This window comes from Emys orbicularis, chromosome 6, assembly GCF_028017835.1.
Source record: "Emys orbicularis isolate rEmyOrb1 chromosome 6, rEmyOrb1.hap1, whole genome shotgun sequence".
In the NCBI taxonomy this organism is placed as follows: Eukaryota; Metazoa; Chordata; order Testudines; family Emydidae; genus Emys; species Emys orbicularis.
The window spans coordinates 89,148,155-89,170,728 of NC_088688.1; the positions used below are offsets into that span (position 1 = coordinate 89,148,155).

Below are 22,574 nucleotides of genomic sequence, written 5' to 3' on the forward strand. Positions count from 1 at the left end.
AAACACCCCGGTGTAGCTTATTTACAGTTGTTTAATCCCTCCACCAATACACAGCAGGGTCTCTACACCTTTACACACTGTATCTGAACTTTCTAACCCCTTCTCCAAAAGGGAGGTGGGGAGGGATGTGTCTCTACTCAGAGAACTCTATTTGTCATGCTCTCCTAGCCTTCTGTCTTTCTGTTTCTCTCCTTCTCTGCCCTCCTGAGCACTCCTTCCAGTGCCCTTCTATACAGCTTCCTTCTTAATGGGCTTATTGGCTCATTGACTCACTAGCCCCAGTCTGGCCTGGTAATCAATACACCTGTGTCCAATTAGGCCTTCTCCAGGGGAACCTAATTACAATTAATAATGACCAGATTGCTGGCTCAAGTCATTGGAGTTTCCAAGTGCCTAGTATATTGTGCCTCCTCTCCTGTCTTTTCTGCACTAGTAAAAATACCATAATTAATGTCACTGAAGATGGTGGTACAAAAACAAAAATTAAAATTTGATTTAGGAAAGTATTTTATATAAAATTTGAAATGTTTCTTAAACAGAAATAGCTATTTTAAATTTCAGTGCAATTCAAAACACAGGAAAACATATTTGCTGAGTGAAAAAAATGTTTACCATATGGAAACCAGCTGTATTTTCAAGAGCCTAAAAAGAAATTATACAAGAGCTAATAAGTAATATGTATATCATTCTTTTTAAAAAATCCTGAAATGCTGTTTGGAATATTTTAATCTTTCTTTTCTTCAATTTAAACAAACGCTATAATCCCCTACCATCAAATTCAAATATTACAATTTCACTCCTATACTATCAACAAGCAAACAATGTTTTAGTTGCATCAAAAGGTGATTGCTGCATACTCAAACCTATTTTGGGGTTGTGCTCAAGAGACATCTGTTAAAACTTTATGCACTAACAAACCAGCTCTGCATATTAGTAAAGATATATCTTGTGTCTGATGTACTCCAAATCCTGTTTTGATCCCAAACTGACAAGTGGGAGGAGAACAGTGATTGCGTGGTAGCAAATTTCACTCCAAGCACCAGCTCAGAGACAGAAAGTGTTCTTGTTACCCAGGGTTTTCAAAACCAAAAGCAGTGGTAACTTAACTGTTTTACTTCAGGTGGTGTCAGGAAAAAGTCTTTCAAGATAGCTTCAGAGAATGGCTTGAAAGTAAACTTTATTATTTACTATTTTTATAACTAACTTTTACAAAACAAACAGTTCATAGTGACCCCTACTGGGTCATTACTTTAAAAAATTTAATAAACTACTTATTAACAAAACATTTTAAACAATTTTAGTTATAAAAAGCTTTTATAATTAAAAGGGGCCAAAACTCAAGGTCTTTATTTATTTATAGTCTCAATTTGCTGAATTTTTTTTTCATTTAGATTAGCAGAGGCTGCAAGCTTGCAGCTAGCATTTGACCTTGCTTCCAGAAGCCCTGCTTGTTCAAATTAACCGTCTTTAGGTGATGTTCTATTTTATTAATTCATGGTGGCTGAATGCACACAATGTGGTTGAAATTAGCTTGATAAAATTTTGGGTGACACACCCTTCCATTTCAGGTCAACATTCTCAGTGTCTAAGTTCCACGGAGTTTATACACATATGGGATGTAGAAATAGGCATTGATTCCGTGGGTGCTCCAGGACTGGAACACCCACGGAAAAGAATTAGCCGGTGCTTAGCACCCAACAGCAGCCCAAGCTGCTCTCCCTCCCCCCAATGCCTCCCATCCACCGGCGGCCCCAACGATAATTTCCTCCCCCCTCCCTCCCGCCTAGCACCTCCTGCCCACCACGATCAGCTGTTCTGCGGCATGCAGGAGGCGCTGGGGGGTATGGGGAGGAGAAGGGATGGGGCGCACTGGGGGAGAGTGCCAGACTGGCTGGGAAGAGGCAGGGCAAGATGGACCAGGAATAGGGACTTGGGAGAAAGGGCGGGGCAATGGTGGAGTAGGGGTGGGAAAAGGCGGGGCAGGGGTGGGGGTTTGGGGAAGGGCTCAGGTGGGGGCGGGGCCTGGGACAGAGTGGGAGGGGGTTGAGCACCCTGGGAGCCTGGAGGAAGCCGGCACCTCTGGATGTAGACACACACTTTGAATTATTATTATAATTGCTGTGGCTTCATTGTAGACAGTCGTTGGATCATTTTGTTATCTTGGCATACCCAAGAGTGAAGAGACCATGGAGCTGGAGAGCAAAGGTGAATTAATGCATAAGGGTGTTTATAATATGCGTTAACCCCAGAAACAGCCAAATATTAGCTTCATTTAAAAGAGCTCTAAATCCTATACACTGAAAACTGGATCCAAATTCCTAGGATGATGACACATTCAGAAATGGGGTTCAGACAGAAAAGGTGAGAGAAGGGAAAGATCATGAGCTAAGTTTCTATGTGGCTGGGAGACAATTCTACAGAATTAAAAGCTCCCTGCATAGATAATGGGCAGCTCTGAGTGCCGTGAACTCCAGACTGACCAATTCCTCTAGGGAAAAAATGAATGCTTTAAATAAATAACAAACTCCCTCAAATGCCCCAAATCTAGTGATCATCTGTCTGCTTCAGACTATCAAGCAAGTCCAGAGAGCCCTCTCACCAAATCTAGGTCTTTTAGGCCTGGTCTACACTAGGAGGTTATGTTGAATTTAGCAGCGTTAAATCGAATTAACCCTGCACCCGTCCACACAACGAAGCTATTTATGTCGACATAGAGGTCTCTTAAATTCGATTTCTGTACTCCTCCCCAACGAGGGGAGTAGCGCTAAATTCGACATGGCCATGTCGAATTAGGGTAGGTGTGGATGGAATTCGACGCTAATAGCTCCGGGAGCTATCCCACAGTGCACCACTCTGTTGACGCTCTGGACAGCAGTCCAAGCTCGGATGCTCTGACCAGCCACACAGGAAAAGCCCCGGGAAAATTTGAATTCCTTTTCCTGTCTGGGCAGTTTGAATCTCATTTCCTGTTTGGACATCGTGGCGAGCTCAGCAGCACTGGCAACGATGCAGAGCTCTCCAGCAGAGGTGACCATGCAATCTCAGAATAGAAAGAGGGCCCCAGCATGGACTGATCGGGAAGTCTTGGATCGGATTGCTGTGTGGGGCGATGAGTCCGTGCTTTCGGAGCTGCGATCGAAAAGACGGAATGCAAAGATCTACGAGAAGATCTCAAAAGCCACGACAGAGAGAGGATACAGCCGGGATGCAACGCAGTGCCGCGTGAAAATAAAGGAGCTGAGACAAGGGTACCAGAAGACCAAAGAGTCAAACGGACGCTCCGGATCCCAGCCCCAGATATGCCGTTTCTACGAGGCACTGCATTCCATTCTAGGTGCGGTCGCCACCACTACCCCACCACTGACCGTGGACTCTGAGGATGGGATATTGTCGACGGCCACTTCCTCGGAGATGTTAGCGGACGGGGAAGATGAGGAAGGAGATGAGGAGGACGAAGCAGTTGACAGCGCTTACAATGCTGATTTCCCCGACAGCCAGGATCTCTTCATCACCCTCACAGAGATCCCCTACCAACCCTCCCCAGGCGTTAACCCGGACCCTGAATCAGGGGAAGGATCAGTCGGTAAGTGTTTTAAACATGTAAACATTTATTTTGAACAGAACAGGAATATTAACAATGGGTTTTTCATGATTAGTTTGCCATAGGCGCTTAACGTTTTAGTCCTTGGCAGTGCAACTACTGCAAAAGAATCTAACAATGTCCGGTTTATCATGATTAGTTTGCCCTAGGCGCTCTACTGTTTAGTCCTTGCCAGTGCAGCTACTGGAAAATAAGGTCTATATGTCCGGGGATAGAGCTGAAATCCTCATGGGACATCTCCACAAAGCTCTCCTGGAGGTAATTGGAAAGTCTTTGCATGAGGTTCCTGGGGAGAGCGGCCTTATTGTGTCCTCCGTGGTAGGAAACTTTCCGCGCCAGGCTATCATCAAGTACTCTGGTATCATTGCCTTGCAGAGCATGGCGGCATACGGCCCTGGTTTTTGCTGGCTTTCACGCAGCATGCGGTCTTTCTCTGTCTCCGAAATCCTCAGCAGAGTGATGTCGCTCATGGTGACCTGATTTGACTTAGGGGAATGTTACTATTGGGACTGCTTGCCTGTTCCTTTACATAACTGTAACTGGCGGTTTACAGCCACGCGGTGGAGGCGGGAGAGGGGCAGCATACAGGGATCTTTCCCGGGGACAGCTGCGAGGGGGTGGGACAGGGGCAGAGTTCATGCTTGCCGGATTGCCGGCAGCAGGAACTGGCCAACGGTAGGAGCATTGCTTTGAACGTGAAAGGAGGGCACTGCTATAATTTAAGTTTTAAGCAGCCAAAAGTCTACAGCTTACCATGTCAGCCTGCTACCCGAATTCCGCTGTCCTGCCCCGCTTGTCTGATCTCCACTGCAAGACCCCAGGCACTGAATGCAAAGGCCAAAAATTTGACCTTGTCCTGAGTGCGCATGTGATAGGTGCTGTGCATGGTCTTGTTCACAGAGAAAGACTATGTTCATTGTTCACAAAAATTTATCTTTGTGAGGAATTCACTCCCTTTTTCCCATCCCACAGCTGCGACCTACCCCGGCATCCCCCTCCCAGAGGCTGGCGCAGATTAGGCGGAGAAAGAAAAGGACACGGGACGACATGTTCTCAGAACTTATGGGCTGCTCCCGAGCCGAGGCGGCCCAGCAGACCCAGTGGAGGGAGAACATGTCGCAATACCAGCGATCACACAGCGAACGGGAGGACAGGTGGTGGCAGGAAGACCAGCAGGCGACTCAAACGCTGCTTGGACTAATGAGGGAGCAAACGGACACGCTCCGGCGCCTTGTGGATGTTCTGCAGGACCGGAGGCAGGAGGACAGAGTCCCGCTGCAGTCTATCTCTAACCGCTCTCCCCCACCACAAAGTCCCATACCCCGCTCACCCAAAGTCCCAAGAAGGAGGGGCGGCAGGGGCCGTGAAAACTGTCACTCCACCCCTGCAGACTGCTCCAGTACCAGAAGGCTCTCATTCCCAAAAATTTGATAAGTCCTTTCCTTCCCGCCTCACCCAAGCCCACGTCCCAGTTTCATCCCCTAACTGTGTAGTTGCTAATAAAAAATACGTTTCTGTTAAGTACTGTTTCCGTCATGTTCTTTTAGAGGAGAGTGTGTTTGAAGGGGGGGAAGGGGGTTGGTAATTGGAGAGGACAGTCATCTTTACCAGGGTACAGACACGGGGGCAAGTTCAGCAGAAGGTCACACACACATTGCAGTCACTAGGCACCCTGGTCAGTCTGGGAGGTGGTTTTCATGTTCGGTGTGGGGGGGGCTATGTGACTTTGTGGCGGGGGAGGGCGGTTAGAGATCTTATGCAGCGGTCCTTATCCTGGATCACAGAGCCACGCAGCAGGGGATCTGTAACCGTCCTCCCCCGCCACAAAGTCACATAGCCCCCACACACAGAGTCCCGAAAAGGAGGGGTGGCAGGCTCCGTTGAAACAACCAGTCCACCACTGCGGACCGCTCTAGGAGCAGGAGCCTGTCATTCCTTGAGTTTAAAAGTGTTCTTTCCATCACTACGCCCGCTCCCCACCACAGTCTGCGTCCCAGTTTCAACACTTTACCGCGAAATCTGTAATAAAGAAAACGGTGTTCATTAACAAAGTTCCATTTATTTTATTTTTAAACGTGTGTTGGAAGGGGGGGAACAGGGTGAAGGGGGTATGGAACTGGAGAGGATAGTCAACATTAACTGGGTAAAGAAACGGGGGCAGGTTCAGCTTCTCTTTAAACAAACGTAATAGTCACAAGTTACCCTGCTCACTGAGGAACCTAGCTTTCAAAGCCTCCCGGATGCACAGCGCGTCCCCCTGGGCTCTTCTAATCGCACGGCTGTCTGGCTGGGCGTAATCAGCAGCCAGGCTATTTGCCTCAACCTCCCACCCCGCCATAAAGGTCTCCCCCTTGCTCTCACAGAGATTGTGGAGCACACAGCAAGCTGCAATAACAATGGGGATATTGGTTTTGCTCAGATCAGAGCGAGTCAGTAAACTTCTCCATCTCCCCTTGAGACGTCCAAAAAGCACACTCCACCATCATTCTGCACTTGCTCAGACAGTAGTTGAAGAGTTCTTTTTCAGTGTCCAGGGCGCCTGTATAGGGCTTCATGAGCCAGGGCATTAGCGGGTAGGCCGGGTCCCCGAGGATCACTATAGGCATCTGCACATCCCCAACAGTTATTTTGTGGTCCGGGAAGTAAATACCTTCCTGCAGCCGTCTAAACAGACCAGAGTTCCTGAAAACACGAGTGTCATGAACCTTGCCCGGCCATCCGACATTGATGTTTGTAAAACGTCCCCTATGGTCCACCAGTGCTTGCAGCACCATTGAAAAGTAGCCCTTTCGGTTAATGTACTGGCTGGCCTGGTGGTCCGGTCCCAGGATAGGGATGTGAGTTCCATCTATAGCCCCATCGCAGTTTGGGAATCCCATCGTGGCGAAGCCATCTATGATCACCTGCACGTTTCCCAGGGTCACTACCTTTGACAGCAGTAGCTCAATGATTGGGTTGGCTACTTGCATCACAGCAACCCCCACGGTAGATTTGCCCACGCCAAAGTGGTTCGCGACTGACCGGTAGCTGTCTGGCGTTGCAAGCTTCCAGAGGGCTATGGCCACTCGCTTCTGGACAGTCAGGGCTGCTCGCATCCGGGTGTCCTTGCGCTTCAGGGCAGGGGACAGCAACTCACAAAGTTCCAGGAAAGTTCCCTTCCGCATCCGAAAGTTTCGCAGCCACTGTGATTCATCCCAGACCTGCAGCACTATGCGGTCCCACCAGTCCGTGCTTGTTTCCCGGGCCCAGAATCGCCGTTCCACAGCATCAACATGACCCATTGCCACCATGATGTTCACGGCGCAGGGTCCCGTGCTTTGTGAGAGGTCTGTGCCCCTCTCAGACTTAATGTCCTCACCGCGCTGCCGTAGCCTCCTCGCCCGATTTCTCAGCATCTGCCTCTGGAAAAGGTGGATGATAAGTTGCGAGGTGTTGACAATGACCATAACTGCAACGATGATCGCAGCGGGCTCCATGCTCGCAGTGCTGTGGCATCCGCGCTGTCACTCACCAGAAAAGTGCGTGAACTGATTTCCCGCCGGCGCTTTCAGGGAGGGAGGGCAGGAGTGACGGTTGGATGACGACAGTTACCCAAAACCACCCTCGACACATTTTTTTCCCAAGCAGGCATTGGGGGCTCGACCCAGAATTCCAATGGGCAGCGGGGACTGCGGGAACTGTGCACCGCTTCCAATGTCGACGCTTGCCCCTTTAGTGTGGACTCACAAAGTCGAATTACTGTCCTTAGTGTGGATACACACGTTCAACTTTGTAATATCGGTTCCACAAATTTGATTTAAGTAAAATCGAACTACTCTTGTAGTGTAGACATACCCTTAGACATATTATTTGGAGCTGGCTCTGCTATATTGCAAAGGAGTGTGCAGGACTTACAGAAACCTCCAAAATACTTAATAGAAGAGTTATTACTCAAATGAAGGGTCATATTTAATCCCTGTCTATCTAATCAAAAAGGGGGATTGCAAACTGAATGAGAAAAAATTGACTGGGAATTTGAAAGAGTGGTTTGAAGAGTACAAACAGCCATGAAACCAGTGTAGCTTGTTCTTCACTAGAAGTTTTTGGCCCACATCCTGCAAACATGTGTGTTACTTTGCTCACATGATTAGTCCTATTGACTTCAATGGGACCAGTCATATGGGTGACACGGCTCCTGTATGCAAAGTTTAGTGCTAAAATCTTTAGGTTGTGACATCTTAATCACAGCTACAGTAACAAACTTTGAAGTCATATTCCTGTTGGCCTACCACTACTAAATGTTTAGCTCTCAAAGTACATGGATGGTGCTCACCTTTCAGGGTAGGAGGAACTGATCTCTCCTTTCACTGAACAAACTAATTAGACTTAATTTGTTATGTCTTCTATTATCACAGTTGCAGAGGCAGCTACTTATTTTTTTAAGATAACCTATTGAAATTTTTGAAAAACATTCTCCTTCAAGACCATTCTCCCCATCTCTCTTCCCCTGTTATGCTTACTGAAAACATTTGTTTTTTATATAAATGTCCTCAGTAAGGAAAACAAGGGAAGAGACTTAGGCAGAATAGTCTTTAAGCAGAATGAATGGTACTTCAACTTCCTATCAGGTATCATCAGTTCTTTAAGAAAAATGCAGCTGAATCTGCAGACATGGCTGCTAAAGAGGCAGATGGACACCTAGTGGGATTTTTAAAAGCGCAGAGCTCCCACTGAAATCACTTTTAGGCTTTTAAATACCTATAAATATCTATAAAGATCTGGCCTGTAATTCTTTGTTTGTCACAATTTTTTCCATAGGGATTAACATGATGTTACTAATGAGGGAATCTGGGCCAGATTCACCTCTCATACTGGTATAAAAATCAGGAGCAATGCCACTGAATCACTTATTGTGAATATTATTCTAACCAATCAAAACCCTGTTTCCACACAAAACTCCATAGTAAATTAAAAATATGGTAAGACATGAACAGAAAATATGAGCAAAATAAATGGTCTTTCAGCTGGAATTTTTCCCATAAGGCATCACCAGGTCTTTATGGAAAATACTTCTGAATTTGCACCATGGCTGCTGGAAGAGAACAACGTAAGGCTCCTAATTAAGTCATTCTGTGCAAGAATTGTTATAATTTCATACCATTCTGGAATGTAGGGTAACATCCCCCTCAAGTAAAATAAAGTACTTTGGGTAGAAAACCCCAGTAACTATAAGCTAATAAGGAACAGACAAAGAAAAATGCCAAATGCTGTAAAGCCCAGATACTTAAGATAATGACTGAAATTTATGACTGCTTCCTTCCCTGGCAGACAGGAGTACAATTAGAATTCTCAAAACAACAGTTTCTTTGTGCTGGCAAGCTATGTCATGTTTATACTACTACAGATATGCTAGAAGATAAAAAATTAATAGTACAGCACCCTTTCTAACTCAAGGTAATAGTCAAACTTGTTATGAGGTTCTGAGTATGGGTTTGCACTTATTTTACTCCTAAACTGAAGTTATTTAGGTAATTATGATTGCAATGGGCAGGAATTAACCATTAAAGCAACTTGCAATGTACAGAGGCCTCGGTTTTCACAATCACACAGAACAAGAACAAGCAATCTATTATGGGCCCCTTTATCATTTCTTTTGCTGTGCACATATAGCCTGAGATTTAAATAACTGAAAACTATTTTTTTAAAAAATATTAATGTCCTTTGCTTGACAAACCCTTGAATGAAAAGTGTCAAGAAATGCACATAGCCTTTCTTTCATCATTTACTTGTATCAGGGTTATGGATCACTTGGCGTTGACAACCATTAGATAGAATAAGCATAAGGAATTATTAGCACAAATTTTCTCATCTCCCTCACAAAGAGGGCACGATTACAGCTATATTTTGAATACACCAAACATAACCCAAATAAGCACAGATGGTTTTGCAACAGACTAGCCCAAGGGCATCTTTTCTCTACAGAAGGAATATATGGCATTGGAGGCTCTGACTTCCCCAAGGATATTATCAGGTCCACAAGAGCATCATACGGCTTTCATCTATAGCCTTCCTTCCTTTTGGGCTACCCCTCTCTCCTTTCCTTCCTTCATTTTATATAGTGCATCCTTTCCCCTCCAGCAGTGGTTTTCAACCTTTTTTCATTTGCGGACCCCTAAAAAATGTTGAATGGAGGTGTGGACCCCTTTGGAAATTCAACCTGTGGTCCGCAGACCCCTACCATATAAGTCTGAAAACTGACTGAACAGAATTCAACTATAAATGTTCCACACGCTTGGCACGGCATTTGACGCAGCGTGAGAAAGAGTGCTAAACTGTGGGCTTCTATGGTAGCAACAACACTTCTGGGTTTTGACCTGTAGGTGGGGGTATTCACATACTTTTGATTAATCAGAAAAACGGAATGCCTTTTCTGGGATCTGAAACTTAATTTTCATAGTCACCTTTCGCAGATCCCTTCGACGTAGTCTGTGGACCCAAGGGGTGGATCCACAGGTTGAAAACTACTGCCCTACAGTACCAATGATCATTGTTCTTGTCATACAGCTAAGCATGACTGTAGTCTCATCTATGGATATAGTGATGATCCAACATCACCCTGTTGCAAGCTGCAAATACCACCTTTTGGAAACCAAGAGCAACTCCTACCAACTCTTTTAGCTTTATATGGTCTAAGGCAGGGATGGGCAACTGGCAGCCCCGAGGCCACATCTGGCCCCCCAGATCATTTTATTTGATACTGTAGTGAGAGCCAGTGGGCTGAAGAGGGGAGCTGGGCCCAGCCCCACGAGACAGGAGATGCCACTTTGGGGTAAGTGCAGAACAGGCTCACTCTCCAAATCTCTCAAGGCCTCATCCCCTGAGTGTCACACCCCCGGCCTGTCAAAGAAGTTTCAGTGGACTTTGCAGCCCGCCTCTACCTTAAAGTTGCCCATCCTGGTCTAAGTAGTAAATGTAATGTCATCACTCCTGAATCTGAGTCAATTATGTGGCGCTATCCACAAGATGTCAAGAATTATTTTCTAGCAGGCACCCCACAACGGGCAACAGGACGCACCAGGGCTATCATCAAAGTAAATAATCAGTAACAAGTTCAATAAAACCACGCCTCCAAAGAGATGACATTTATTTGACAGAACAAATAGAAATAATTTAATTCTTAAACTTTACTTCCCATTTTTAAAAAATATATTTATAAAACAGAGAGCAAATCTATACCATGAGCTATATAATATTACATGCAAGCTAAATTTCTCTCTCTTCTCCTCCCCCAGACAATGAGGTCAAAATTAAACAAACATTCTCTCCCTTTTTCACACATAAACTGTAAATATAAATATACATGAATAAGATATTCATTCAGCAAAATACAGAACAAAATGCAAGATTCACTACTTAACTAAGCTTTCCTACAGTAAATTAAAAAAAATGAAATAAAAATTAAAAACCTATATGGGGTAGGGAGATGAATTTGAGGAGCAGAATCTTCTGAGGCTGTCCGGAGGCTGGTTGAGAGCTATTCTAACTCACACCTGACACCTGGCCAACAACAGCCCCTATGGGTCTCACTGGCTGGTGCGGATTGCTGGAGCACTACAGCAACCTGGATACCTGCTGCTCCAGGCCACGCCCCTTTATATCTATCCTTATGTGCTCTGTCTTTATATTGGTCTAAAAGCATCTAAGACATAGTCGTCACTACACAAATAGCAGCAGCATTTGATCTTCTGCTGTTTGCAAATATTGCCTCTTTATTGATGTAAGCAGACTTTAGAAAATGTAAAGGTAAAAGACGGATTTGAATTGCTAGGTATTCCCCTTGTTTGTTCTACAGCTAAACACTTCATATAGTTACATCATTTGAAATTATATTGTAGATATAATCAAAATAATTAATTTTTAAATATCCACGAAGTCCATAAATACTAGCTTATATCTGTTTTCACAGTTTGCCCTTATTCTGTTTTCAGGATTAGTAGTTTTGGCCAGATAAACACAAATCACATAAAACTTATGAGTCAGTTTTCTAATATACCCTTGTTTTGCTGAGAAATAATGGGAAAAACATTACCAGGAGAAAACACCTAAAATGACAGAAGCATCGAAGTATAGAAATGAATGGGAAAGAGAAATGAACTTTAATTTGGATAATGGGGAAAAACTCAGAGGCAAATGCTCAATGAGCTTATATTTCCCTTCCCCCTGCCTTATTAAAGTGGAAGATCATAACAAGAGATGCAAATAAACTGTCACCACATGAAGCAAAATTATATCTATAACATCAGTTCAGTGAGAATAGTGCAGCAAGCTAGTACTGATGGGAAGCTGGCATTGTTAGCTACTAGATAAAAGGAGTCCAGCTGCTGCTATTTACACTAACTCCACCAGTGCAAGCAAGAACAAATAAAGGCTTGTTATCATTTGGTCTAATAGCCTACAAAATATATAAGGAAGCTTTCAATTTTCAAACCATTACAGGCTGACCACACCAGAGCAGTATCCTTCAATGTCTAAAAGGGGAGCAGCTGGTTCACGACTAAGGGGGAGTACTTTGCCCATGCCATCTGAGGAATAGCACAGATGACAATGCAGATGTGGCCATGAAGGGTATGTCTACATAGCCCACAGAAGCGCCCCCCCCCCCCAACCTGGACTGACAGACTTTAGAGCTTTAAAAATAGCTGTCTATACAGTGCTTTGAAGTTGTGACTTAGGCTGGAGCCTGGGCTGTGAAGGCTAGGGAACCTCAAAGCACTGACTGTACAGCTGTTTTCAGAGAGCTATGGTGAGCCCCACTAGCCCGAGTCTGTTGAACCAGGCTGGGAGGCTCTCTTCCAAGGGCTGCACAGATATACCCCAACTTACCCTGTCTGATTGGTAGAGAGACCAAGGTGCAGTACACAAGAGTGAAATGATGCAGCAAAATAAGAAAGTTATACACAGAAAAACAAAATAATTATATTAGAGAAGTTTCTATACCTGGCCATTCCCAGACTGGAAAAGTTGGAAGGGACTATCAACACATCAAGCCTGGAAAAGGGGTGGGTACCAAGTGTAGCATGAGCAGCTGAGAGGCACTGAGGAATCAGCTCAAGAAGGATCTCTGCACAGCGATCCTTAAGGCACCATGGAGCAAAGACTCGATGAGGAATGACTAGCTGAGAACTGGCAGCAGGATTTTGGAAACGGCAAGGATACGCCACATGACCACAGCTCCCTTCAATCAACCTGAGAACACCACAAAATACAATGGTTTAGTTTGACATTACAAATACGTGTAGTTAAATATGTATGCAGGAGGTGAGGAACTTCTGCAGACATCAAGGAGATAAAGCTACAAATGGGTCACATGCAAAGTTGGCTCCTTTGTATTCTCACACTGTTCATGTCAATGCAGCAGTGAAAAACCGAAGGCTAAATTATTATTGATATGCTTGGGTAGAACTGACTTGGCCACTCCAATCTAAAATAAATGAAAGTGGTAACATCTTGTTTTACTGACAGACAGACATCAAAAGAACACACGTTCAAAATGCAGTCACTATTCAAGACAAAACTATGTGTATGTTTGTGTCTCAGAAAACTAAATGGACAAGAAAAAACGATACAGCTCAAACTAAAGGAAAGATTCAGAGAGTTCCTAAGTTAAATATTTGTGAAACACTTAAATATTTAACCAAGTTACAAAGACAGGATTTACTTTTGTCAAAGAAAACAGAGATATGATTTATATTAAAATCAAAGTTAAATTTTTTAATTTAAAAATTCTTCAGGACAAACTGTAAAAAATTGTTCCTATTACACAAAATAGCAGATTTCAATTCAGTCATAGAACTGCAAACATTTGAAGGAATTATATCATGACCAAATCTGCACCTGCATTACCTCTGAAAGGTGCTTTCCCTCAAAGGTGGGGTTAGGGAGAAAAACTACATTTCCTAAACACTGAGTCAGACATTTTTAAGAGGAATTATCAGTCCAAACAAATTCACATCAAAGAGAAATCAACTTCATATTTTTTTACCTGATAATTCCTATTCTGTACAACACAAACCCTCTCTTTGGTTTCAAGTTGCAACTTTGGGGGCTGATTTATTGTAAGCACTAGGACCAGTAGTATTTGCAGGATCAGGCTCCAAACTAGTACTTTTCTATAGGCTATGATTACTTTTGCTGAATTGATGGCATATAGCTAGCTGAGTTAATAACCATGAAATAACACCACCTTACCTTTACATAAGGCCTTTTACCTGAAAGAAATGGACCTTAAACCATTTCAAAGATTATCTACACAAAGAAACCTCACCCACCACTGAAAGAGAGACATCTCTAGCGCAGAATGCAATACACATTAATCATTGCAAGCAAAGTTATATAACATTTTTTAAAGGGGGATACAGAATGACATTCTTTTAAATCTACTTGGTTAATTTACCAAGGTCAGAGCACAATTAATAAAGTTGAAATTTGGCAAGGTTTTCTTCTTAGGAGGTTTGATTTTAAGATATATTGGATGTATTTTACATTTCAGATGAGTGGGTACAATTTTAATATATAGTGTGTCTAGAGCTTGAAATACAATGTGCTCAGGTAGCAAAATCAGAATAGGTAAATCCCATTTTAAAATTCACTTCTTTAAGGAATCCTTCCTTACGGTTCTTCTCACCAAAAATCTCTGCTCATTGTTTAGTACCTGACTTACTGTCCCATGATTTATGTTTCTGTTGTCTACCTTTGGCGCTCCTCTCTGGAAACTATTGTTACTACACAGAGGGCTGGCTAGTGAACACAGTCTCCCTTCAGGCAGTGTCCTTGTGTCTTTCAATCATTTGCAAAGCAAATAATAAATACATACATACAACTCCTTCAATTGCAGGTATCTGAACTGGAACTTACACTTGTATCCAGTTATTTTTGAGATACTCTATGCCACCTACAAACAAAATACCTTAAAATAACATCACTTTAATATTTTTTTCTATCAAACTTTATAAAGATTTTTGAAATGGTGGAGCAATAAGTGGAAAGAAAAGTTATGAACAGTTTTAGTTTTCACATCAAGAAGCAGCAAATTAATACCTCCAGAGGGGGCTAATGACTTGGATGAGAAGGAAATAGATTATAAAGTTGCTTGTAAATAACAGGAGCCATATTTATGCCTCTTTCCCCCTTTTTTATTGAGAACCAGTGACTAAATAGCCAGCTGATGTTCCATTACATATAGGGACAGCATTATCATAATTATTATTTGTGTCTGATAGCTCCCGCTATGTGCTAGGTGCTGTACAAACACAAAAAAGGCAAGTGATACAGACGGTAGGGAAAAGGTATACAACATGCAAGTCAGGAGGTGGTTGGCTACATCCTGATAATATACGTTTTAATAAAGTAACTGGATTTATTTTTCATAAGATATATAGACTACCCCTAAATGCCCCATAACTAGCCAGTTAGTTTCTTGTTTCACAGTAAAAGTGGGGATTCTAGGAGGAAACCAAGTGCAAAAAGGGATAGTTACACTGTGGGCTAGTTCAAGGAGGACAGAGTGGCAAGAAGATAGCTGTGAGAGAAGCAGACAGCATATCAAGGGTGGTGGGGCGGGGGGGGGTCACTGGTGGAGCAGTGGGGACATAGGATAAATCTAATATTATTCTCAGCAATGTCAAATGTACCATGTGAGGAATGAGACACTGTTTGGAGGTACACAGAACATTCATAGAATCATAGAACTGGAAGGGACCTTGAGGGGTCATCTAGTCCAGTCCCCTGCATTTGTGGAAGGACTAAGTATTATCTAGACCAGGGGTAGGCAACCTATGGCACGCGTGCCAAAGGCGGCATGTGAGCTGATTTTCAGTGGCACTCACACTGCCCAGGTCCTGGCCAGCGGTCCAGAGGGATCTGCATTTTAATTTAATTTTAAAAGAAGCTTCTTAAACATTGAAAAAATCGTATTTACTTTACATACAACAATAGTTTAGTTATATATTATAGACTTATAGAAAGAGACCTTCTCAAAACATTAAAATATATTTCTGGCACACGAAACCTTAAATTAGAGTGAATAAATGAAGACTCAGCACACCACTTCTGAAAGGTTGCCGACCCCTGATCTAGACAATTCCTGACAAGTGTTTGTCTAACCTGCTCTTAAAAATCTCCAATGATGGAAATTCCCCAATCTCTTTAGGCAATTTATTCCAGGGCTTAACCACCCTAACAGTTAGGAAGTTTTTACTAATGTCCAACCTAAATTTCCCTTGCTGCAATTTAAGCCCATTGCTTCTTGTCCTATCCTCAGAGGTTAAGAACAACAATTTTTCTCCCTCCTCCTTGTAACAACCTTTTATGTATTTGAAAACTGTTATCATGTCCCCTCTCAGTCTTCTCTTTTCCAGACTAAACAAACCCAATTTTTTCAATCTTCCTCATAGATCATGTTTTCTAGACCTTTAATCAACTTTGTCGCTCTTCTCTGGACTCTCTCCAATTTGTCCACATCCTTCCTGAAATGTGGCACCCAGAACTGGACATTCTCATCAGAAAAGCTTGCTTTTATAAAGAAGATAAAACATAGGCCCCAGAAGATTTTTCATTAGTGAAGAAACTTCTCTATCACTCATATATAGTTTGCTTGTTTCTAGATTGCTGTGATTCAGCCTCCAACTGACAGAACAAACACTGAACTCCCATGGGGGAAGAGTAAAAAAAAAAAAAATCAAACTGCAAATGGAAAAAACTTGCTCTTGCAGACTATTGCACATAAAACTCTTTACTGAGAAGAAAATCTTCATGTAGTCCTTAAAGCATCTAGAGTCCTCTGATCTATTCCTTCCCTTACCACTAACTATGTGACCTTGGGCACATAACTTAAATTCTCTGTGCCTCAGTCTACCCATCTGTAAAATGGGGATAGTAATGTTTACCTATCACACTGGGCTGTCTCTAATGCTATGAAATCCCTGGATCAAAAAGGAAAAACAAACAAAAAAAATCATCATATTTAAAGGTACTTGAATAACTGAATGTTTTTCTTTGTCACAACAACTAATAACGTATTTTATGGCCGCAAATCAGCAACAGTTACAGATCCTAAAGCATTATATATTAAAACAGAATATACAATGTAATATAATTACAGCATATGCATTTCTGTAGAGGCAATATACAACATATCATATTACAAATAGGTAAACATGCAATGATTCCTAAAACTTATCTAAATGCATCAAATTTCAAAGTTTCAAACGGTATTTTTCATATCTCACTTTTGCAAAAAAAAAAGAGAAAGGCTCCATCTCTAAAGTTTCACTAGGAAGTGCTATTAGAATTAACAGAGCACTGACCCAGCAGGAATGCTTAACCTAAGAGCCCCTTAAGCAATCACCATTTTATACTCAATATGCAGAGTCTGATTAACTGTATTTAAACAGTGACATATTCACAATCCATATGGAAACAAGTAATTGGAACCAAAACAGCTTAAGTGACCTACAAAGCAATCTAACAGGTAAGAAACTTTTTATTCAGTTCCTAACTGAATAAAAACAGAAAGGATTTAAGGATTTTGCAAAGCAGACGGTTATAGATGAGGAGATAATGTGCAGAGTTTAAAAATTCTGTTAACTAGGCTGAACACATGTAGAAACTAATTGTCATGTTCCATTAACCTAATTTTTTCTACATAAGCAACACACCCTTGCCCATTCTTTGCCCCTGGACTTACTTCCCTAAGATTTCTTTCTGCTCTGATTAGACATGTTCTACTGTGGTCCCTCTGCTAAGATGATTCACTTTCATGGTTCACAGAATAAATGGAATGTTCACTCGAATGTTTATTTTTTAGTAATATCCAAAGCACCAACCTGAGATCGGCCCTTGAAAACAGAGAGGAAAACTCGTTATTTGTCCGGCCGTCAGCTGTGTGGGATTCCTGTTTAACTTCTGTCCAACACCCAATAGCAATAGTAAAGGTGGATGCTGGCATGGGCATGGTCACATAATAGTACCAACTTAAGAGACCTATGAGTAAAAAAAGCACCATACAGCAAATTACCAAATTACCTAGAGAACAATTTCCCAGAATCAGCACTTTGAATTTCAATGCACTTGAGATTTTGAGCCAAACCTCTCCTCCCACCTCCGCACTGTTGTTTTTTTTGTTCAAGAAGGAAACATAACTTGTTTTTATGCAGTCACATTGTTTACTATATGATAGTTATATCTTACTTACCTTGGAGATTGAAAGGGACATTAGCAAATAGTTTAGACCTAAAAACTTACATTCACACTGCTATCCTCAGATTCTAGGCATTTAAAAAAAATTAAATCCAGCATTGTAACATTATGACTGTAAACATCATGAAAACATTCTACACCAATGGTCCAAAACACTGAATCTTACCATCATGGGTGGAGTCAAACAGGATCCTTAAGTCCTCTAAGAAAGGACATTTTTTAACTTAAAAAAAAAAATCGATTGCAGTCCTTTCACAATAGCCTTGAATAATGCTGTTTTTGTCTTAACAGTATGGTTTGTTTATTTCAAATTGCAAACTCCTTAGGGGAAGGACGATGTTTCAGTATGTTCTGCACAGCACTGAGCAGACTGTTAAAGTCTAATAAAAAAAACAGTAACACTTATGATCCCTGCCTGGCAATCTGAAATGGCACAATGAATCAGCATGTCAATGAGAAGTCAAGAATCAGATTCAGTTTTGGCGTGAGTGCTGAATTTGGCCCTATGGGACCATCTGGGAGCTGAGGGGACGGAAAAGGTAAGTGAGTCTACCAGAGGAAGATCTGCTTAGTATAGGAGGACAATTAAGCAGAGACCATTTAGAGAAGTGGGAGAAAGTTGTTTTTGGGAGCCATGAAGTTTTTATTGATCAAACCTACATATTCACTTTTTTTTTTCTTTTGCCTAGCTATTTTTCTGTTGTTGTTAAAGGTACCTTAGGCACACATGCAAGGACTCACCTACATTTATAAATACAGTTATCACAGCTGCATACACAAATTGGGTGATTGCATATGCAGCAGTCTAATTAGATACCTGTATGTGTATCTGATTTGTGAGTAGAGCAGTCATGGTAATTTTGAATGCTAACATAGGCATGCAACTGCATGCCAACCTCAAGCCTTTTTTTTTTTTAAAGTAGTCTTTGGGCTACAACTATGATAATATATGGAGATATATTCCACAGAGGAAAAAACACGATTTGACCCTAAATGCGTACACACTCAAAATGCCAGATTGGGGGTCCCCACCACAAAAAAAGACATGAGCCGCTCTTGTTGGCTCTGAATCACAGGTTAAACATATAACATTCACAGAACTTTACTGACCTCACAGATAACATTGATATGTGAACAGAAACTGCCATGTTCACTACAACATAATTAGAAACAAAGAGGAAATAAATTATTATTGCCAAAGGAAAAATGTTTTGAAATCCCAGCCTGTGGAAGCTGAAAACCAGCCATGGCAGGCACAAGCCCATGTATGGGAAGAGGACATCCAGGGAAGTACCATTTATTTTATTATTTCAAAAGGCTGATGTTGAGAGCTCCAGTAATGTAAACTATACCGAAGGCCAAGCCTGCCCACAATGAATCCAATGGGAGCTTTTGTCATGGACTTCAACGGGAACAAAAGCAGACCCGGAGGCAGTGTAATACAATACTTCACTGTGAGTAGCATCTGTCACATAAACAATATTCCAAAATGTTCACATAAAGAGTGCAACTTCCAGGTCAAACAACAGCAAAGGAAGAAAGAAATTATGAAGGACAGGAATGGGAGAAAGTGATGTGTTTTCAGCTGAGTTTTGAAACAAGACTGAGAGTCAATGAGGCGGGGAGACAGAAAACTGTTCCAGATGGCAGGGGGTGAAGGCTCCTTCTCCTATAAAGGAGAAGGCTCTCACAACAGTGAGGAGATTTCCTAACAGGAAAGAGAAAAGGCCAGTGATCGACAAAACAGAGGGAGGGAGAGGAGCATAGTGAGAGACAAATTCAGTGAGGTAGACTGGAGTAAGTGAAGTGTTTTTAAAAGAAGAAGGCAATTTAAACAGAATACTGAAATGAAAGGGGAGACAGCTTAGCAATCTAATGTGGTGGTGATATGTTTATGTTGCTTCTTACGTGAGAGGAGATGGGTAGCAGTATTCTGCATATGCTGGAGTCTCAAGAGCTTTAACTTCTGTAGTTTTATTCTACCACCCTCCACATCAAGAGGGGATTGCAGAGTGGGTCACACAATCTGAGGGCCAACAAACTTCACAAAGCTAGAAGATTATCAGCAAGTCCTGAAAGAGGGCAGGGGCCTTCAAAACAAGCACCAAAATCGGACTGAAAGGCAGAAATAAACTTGTTTCTCTCTTCACATGAGCTTTCAAACACTTATAGATTCATATTTACAAAATTCAACACCTTATTCTCCCTTATCCCACATGCCCTTTCTTTGTGCAGGTTTTGTAGAGACCATGCATGCACTGGACATCCCCATCACTCCACCCTGAGGCTCCTATTGTGCTTATAGATGCTGCTGAACCCCAGTCCACTCTCACAAGGCTGTTAGGGGTCTCATGTACTTGCAGCCCAGAATATACTGAATTGACAAGAAGTCTCAGAGCATACTGTGAGGTGAATGAGGTTTCACCATTGTGGTTCCTGACGTTTCCTGATGACTGAACTGGCCTTTATGCAGGTAATGCTTCCTGCCAGTAACCAACATGAGCAGCTGTTACTGGTAGGAGAGATCATTTGTTTCTCATGTTTTCTCTGTCTCCCCCGCCCACACACACTTTCCCATTTTCTTCCTCTTTTTGAATGTCTGTCACCTGTTCTAATTTTTTTTCTTTTTGTCCCTCCCAATTCCTCTGTCTCCCCTCTTTTCCCTTCGCTTGGTTTCTTCTTCTCCCTTATCTTTCCTCGCCTCCCTTATCCTCAGTGTTTCCCCTTCTCCTGGTTCCTTTTCTTACTCTCCTCTCTCTCACTCCAGTGCCTTCATGTGACTCTCTTGGAAACAGCACCACCTATAGGGAAAGGGAAAGCAATGCATATGAACTCTGCATAGGGCTTCATCCTTATAGTGCAAGTAACACTCCACATCACTGAAACATTTCTGTGCTATGTGAGGGCTCACTGGCAGGACAAGGAAAATAGCTGGTGTTTCCTGCAGAAAATGGAGGAACAGCACCTATTAAATAAAACTGGATATTTTCTAATTCACATGTTATCTATTTAGGACTCAGTTAAAAACGGCTGGAAAAGTGCAATCCATAAGTGTGGGAAAATAAAATTTTAAAAAGCAATTTATTTTTTGTATTTCAAATAACAACAATGAGATAATGACTTTAAGTTTCTTCATGCATATTAATTGTCTTTGAAATGGTTATAAAAACAATTCTGAGTACCAATGCGTACATTATAACTAAAATAAACACAAGTGTCAGTATAGCTTCTCGTCTGACCTAATAAAAAGGTATATTTTCTTATATTTATATAGCACCTTTCACCTCAAATAATTCTTCAGTGTTTTAAATACAAACTGAGATACATATTATACACACACACACACACACACACACGGGATTACTTCATCCACCACTGAAATTCAGCCACCTCTAATGGGAAACACTATTATGTTTAGTAATGCATAAAACCATTACACAACACTTTCAGAAAGAAAGTGAAAAATACACCTCTACCCCGATATAACGCTGTCCTCAGGTGCCAAAAAATCTTACCGCGTTATAGGTGAAACCGCATTATATCGAACTTGTTTGATCCGCCGGAGTGCGCAGCCCCACCCGCCCGGAGCGCTGCTTTACCGCGTTATATCTGAATTCATGTTATATCGGGCCGCATTATATAGGGGTAGAGGTGTAGCATAGATGCAAAGCTACAGCAAAACAAAATGTAATTACCCAAACTATTATTTGTCTGGGAAATTAGGATTAAGAGCCTTGCCCATCAGAAAAGTTCCAAGATATTTTTAGTGACTTCTAGTGGTCAGCACCTTGATTTCACATCTCATTTGGAAGACAGAGTAGCAGAGTGCCCCCAAGCACCAGAGTTCAATACTCAGATACTCTGATGAATCAGCAACAGCACTGGCTGCAGCACTTGTATCAGATGCATGTTGGAGATCTCCAACTCAAATATTGAGCTGACCTAACCCTGCTTAGCTTGTGAAATCTGACTTGAGTGCAGAACAAGCTGCTGTGGTTGCAAGCTATGAAGGGGAAAGTAGGTGTTTCTCCATGGTCATATTTCTTTTCAGTACTAACACTAATGTTGAATTAAATTCTTTCTATATGGATTTAAGTGAATGAAAGGGAAGTGTGGAAATCTTACTACTTTAAAGGAAAAAAACTACTGAGCAATGTATAGAAACCTGGATCATAGCAGCCCTACTGTGCCCAAGATACAAATTCTCAAAAATAAATCAAAATGGATCTAAATGTGTTTTTTGATTAAAGAAGTTTGTGTACTGCATGCATGTCGGATGGAAGAAACCAGTGTTGGCAGCTAAGTGTTGAATAACAAATCCACCCACCATCCAAGGCTAAATGACTTGGAGACTTACTGTCTCTAACACCCCTGAAAAAAACCTAGAGATCGGGAGGCTTACAGAACGGTTTGAATGTATCTGGAATTTATTTATCAACTTTGTGAAAAACTTTTCCCATTCCAAACATTTCATAAAGTATGTATTACCATTTTCAAAAACACTTTCACATCTTATTAAAATACCTCAATATGTATGTATGCCTGAATGTGCAACATATTGGGAGATTTATGATTATTGTTGTTTGATAAACTCAACTGTCCCATCTGTATTTCTAAATGATAATAGTATGGGCCATACTTTTCAAAAAGGAGGCCTTCAAAAAATGTGTGTTCAACTGTGTGCACACTTTTGCATATGCAGTTTCCAAAACTCTACTCAGGAAACTATCCATTTGCA

General features: G+C 41.9%; 1 protein-coding gene across 1 annotated transcript in view; it reads right to left on the bottom strand.

Moving 5' to 3' along the window:
• AOPEP (aminopeptidase O (putative)) overlaps nt 1-22,574 on the bottom strand; it is a 268,577-nt gene that overhangs the window by 231,208 nt on the left and 14,795 nt on the right. Inside the window, exons 3-4 of the mRNA XM_065406348.1 lie at nt 17,464-17,620; nt 12,578-12,826 (exon numbers count right to left, since the gene is read on the bottom strand). Of these exons, the coding sequence (XP_065262420.1) occupies nt 12,578-12,826; nt 17,464-17,620 (406 nt within the window). The remainder of the gene's footprint in view (nt 1-12,577; nt 12,827-17,463; nt 17,621-22,574) is intronic.